This window comes from Limulus polyphemus, unplaced genomic scaffold, assembly GCF_000517525.1.
Source record: "Limulus polyphemus unplaced genomic scaffold, Limulus_polyphemus-2.1.2 Scaffold391, whole genome shotgun sequence".
NCBI lineage: Eukaryota > Metazoa > Arthropoda > Merostomata > Xiphosura > Limulidae > Limulus > Limulus polyphemus.
Window position 1 is genome coordinate 133,988 of NW_013666001.1, and position 3,854 is coordinate 137,841.

Consider the following 3,854-nt stretch of genomic DNA (forward strand, 5'->3'; position numbering starts at 1 on the left):
CACCAAGCTGAAGTTTTACAAGTGGGAAATAACAATAACATATTTCAGTATAGTAGTACTCATATATTTATTTTGGTTGTTCCAAAACGTTTGATATCATTATTTCATAAATAATTTTAAAATACAAATATATTATTGTGTCTTGTTCTGCAGATCACTTCCTTACAGCTTGTGATCCTCTTGTGGGTTGTTAGCCACAGTTTGAGATTATTTTTAAAGCCTTTATTTTATTTTTTGCTTATCAATAGTTGATAGTACTGTGACTTGTTTAAAGAGATAATGTAAATTCAGTATTTAAAAACTGGGTGCTTTTTGATGGTCTTAATTTACCTTGACTACTTCTGTGTATTTTGTGTTAAGGTGATTAGCATCTTGGTGTAATTGATGCATATAATTTACTGCATGTCTGAGTAGATTGCTTTATTTAAGTTGGCCTACTTATGTGTTCAGAGTAAATAATAAACTAGTTTTTATACAAATTAAAAGTGTTGGTGTAATCTTATGGTGAGTAAATAATTATATAATAGGAGTTACAAGATAGTGGCTAGCCTAAAGCTGAGCTGTGTGTACAAGTTTATGGAAGGAAATACAAAGTATGGTATTTAACCATTTTTCAGTCTGGTGACAGTGTAACTCCATTTCTATATTTGGATTTTTAAAACATTGAAACACATAAACAACACTGTATATGAAATACAGACACTTCAAACACTTACAATTTGGTATAAAATTTAGGGTTAAATTTTGTATTTTTTTTCTTTGTTCAAAATAAATATTAATAAAGTGATATTAAGATAGAAATTGGCATTTCTTTATTTAACCTAGCGTTGTTATGTGCTCTTGTGGAAAATAAAGTCAAAACTAAAGGATGCTTGTATTTATTAGAACTGTTATACAGGGCATCAAGGCTGACTGAATTTTTTGGGGTTACTAATAACTGGACATGAATATATTAAGTTAGAAATGCTGGCTCTTATATGTATGTACATAGTACAGTGTTAGAGTACAATACTACCTTTAATAAAAATTTCTTAGCAAGTAAACCTATTGTTTCACATTCTAGGTCGTATCATCACTGCAGCCTATGTACCACTGAGTAACTACCACAACTTGTTTGCAGATGCTGTGAGTGTATCAGTGTTGCCGTGACATGCCTTGAAAGATTGTAGTTAAATTATTATTATTAAAATGTTTGTGTATTTCTTTATAGTATAAGGGGGGTGGAGTAGTAGTTTCATATTGGGATATTGTGATTAGAGTAATTTTTAACCAGCTTTTTATTCTAGGCTTCAGATATTTCATCATAAGTATTATAAATAAACTTTAGTTTATAAAGTTATTTAAGTGAGGATTAAATTTCAAGTACATACATTTATTTCCTTTTATACCAAAATAAAACATTTTGGTATTATAAACATACAAACAAAATAATTTTCTGGTTTTTGGTATTAAAATTATTCTTTTTCCACAAGCTATTGCTCCATTCTTACAGCTTAGATAAATACAAGAAGTTTTCTTTGTACAAAAAATATATTTTACAGAAAGTGTATAAAAACGTTTTTTTGGAAAGCTGAAACTTGGATACTCTCATTCTTTTGTATATATACCCATGTATGCTATAGAATAAGTGCTAAGTTTTATATTTTTTTAGAACTTACTCAACCATTTTGATAGTATATCAAGATGTGTGTATCATTTTGTAAATTTTCATCCTTGTACAATTAATAAATGTTTCACCTAAATATTGTGTTCAGGATTATTTATGAGCTTGAAGCTTAAAACTGGGTAACATTCTGAGAAGTTACTTATTTTAAAATTCAGCTTTGATGTTAATGTTTTGGTAAATTGGATACTATTTTATGAACAAATGCTATTTTGTACCCAGTGCAAGATTTTAGATAATTAGTTTTCTTGGTCTTTAATAATTATCAGATGCAAATTTTATAGTTCTTTACCTGTAGACCACCAAAACCCAATTATGCTAAAAGTACAGATCTAACAAAAAATTTAATTTCCTAACTATACTCTTTTATAATTCCAATTAGAAAAAAAAAGAAAACTATACAGATGCACCGTTTCATATTTTTATGAATTTCATGTCATCCTGTTGCCATCTATATCAACCTCTGGACAAGCAAGAAATTTTAGAATATGCATTCTATTAACTAGTGTGAAATTTCAGGTTATGATGTTGATAGTTTTAGTTTAGTGTAAAGTTTATTCATCTACTGGCTTCCTGAATTTCCTTTTTCTTGATTCATTTTCAGTTTTCTCTTGCTTTTTGTTTACTGATTCCGATCTGTCTCGTTTCTTTCCAAATTTTTTTGCTATTGTACCAATTAAACTAGAATACCTAAAAGAGAAAAGATAAAGTATTACAAAACTTATAAAATAAGTAATTGTTACTATTTAATTTCATAGTAAAACTAGAAACACCAAATGCTTGCAAATTCTTTGTTTTTAAACTAGAAGTGCATGGATTAAAAAGCGTTATTCAATCTTTTTATTTCTACATTTCTTCATAAAAATCAAAATGCTAGTGTGAACTGTACCAAAAACAAAATATTTTTGTGAATATATGGTTACTTATTAAAAGTTAAGTATTTTCATCTTCTTGAAACTGCTTTTACACCCTTTTAAAACATTCTATTTATCAATGGTTACACATTAAACATGTAATTTCTTTCAGTTAATCTTCATCTGCAGGGTAACAATGTTACTTTGTTGTTAAAGTTTAAAACATTCTCATTTTGCAATACATTTAGAATTAAACACAAGTTTTGCAAATAAGTGTACATTATTGACATGGAAAGTTGTATGGAGTACACACAGGTCATGTTAATCTCAAAGATGATAATGGTTATAAATTGTGTTCTGTCATTTCATTTTACCGAAATATTCATTTTTGTAGAAATTAATTTACAAAAAAAACAAAAAAAAACATTTTGCAGATGAACCATTCTCACACACAAAATGTGATGAACAGCACTAAAATAATGGTAACTTTAACCATTTCTAGACGGATCACAGGTGAAAGGCCATGTAATCACATCTGTTGAATACCATACAAAATTTTATTAAACTACTATTTCATGAACTTGTTTTAATAAGTTTGGTATCAAACTGTAGATTATAATTGAAATTTTAATATTATACCTTACTCAATTTCATAATTTAAAAGTAACAGTTAAACATCGATTTTTGTGTGTCACATGGTATGTTGAATGCAGCACTAGTTAAAATTATATGTTTGTGATGTCAAAATACTAAGTCTATAGTTTTGTACAAATTAGAAACTCAAATTACTGATATTCACAAGCTAGAATATAAAATAAGAATGTCTTATCTTTTCTATTTGCTAAGATATTGCTCATGTAATAAATCAAACACAGTGGCACCCCGTCCACCTCTTTCTATTTTTGGAACCGCTCCCTTATGTACACTTACTTCTATGTATGACATGAATAACCAATCAGAAGCTCAGAATGTCCACCTAGTGGCTTTTTCAGCCATTTTAACGGCTTTAGTTTGCTTAAAATTTCATATTTTTTAGATTGAAATACAGCTTAGTTACTAAGCTTGATAAATTATAGTGGAATTCTATGGTATTGATATAGTAATATATGATTTTTTAGTAATTCAACTGTATGTATAAAACCTAAAAAACAATTTTGTTTCATATCTTCCATGTACAAAATTTCAAAAGGCTTAGCAACCTATGTCAAGCAGCACTCAAGTACAAAGGTCATAACTAGAAGAGATAATTGTTTGCTTTACTTCTTTATATTTACTCTTCTATGTTTTAGGGAAAATAAGTTTAAGAACTTGTTTATAAATAGCAATAAGCTATATAC

The 3,854-nt window shown here is 27.9% G+C and overlaps 2 protein-coding genes across 5 annotated transcripts in view; one reads left to right on the plus strand and one right to left on the minus strand.

The window, feature by feature from the left end:
- Positions 1-1,742, plus strand: part of LOC106457915 (RNA-binding protein 39-like) — a 74,320-nt gene extending 72,578 nt beyond the window's left edge. For both annotated transcript variants that reach the window (XM_013917362.2, XM_022383993.1), the window contains exon 13: positions 1,064-1,742. In XM_013917362.2, coding sequence (XP_013772816.1) covers positions 1,064-1,149 — 86 coding nt within the window. In that variant the 3' untranslated portion in view covers positions 1,150-1,742. The remainder of the gene's footprint in view (positions 1-1,063) is intronic.
- Positions 1,743-2,006: 264 nt separating this feature from the next.
- The window catches only part of LOC106457916 (M-phase phosphoprotein 6-like), a 16,588-nt gene continuing 14,740 nt past the window's right edge, over positions 2,007-3,854 (minus strand). For 2 of the 3 annotated variants that reach the window (XM_013917365.2, XM_013917364.2), the window contains exon 6: positions 2,071-2,353. In XM_013917365.2, coding sequence (XP_013772819.1) covers positions 2,218-2,353 — 136 coding nt within the window. In that variant the 3' untranslated portion in view covers positions 2,071-2,217. Of the gene's footprint in view, positions 2,354-3,854 lie in introns of all 3 variants that reach the window. The other variant, XM_013917363.2, reaches the window with a different exon arrangement.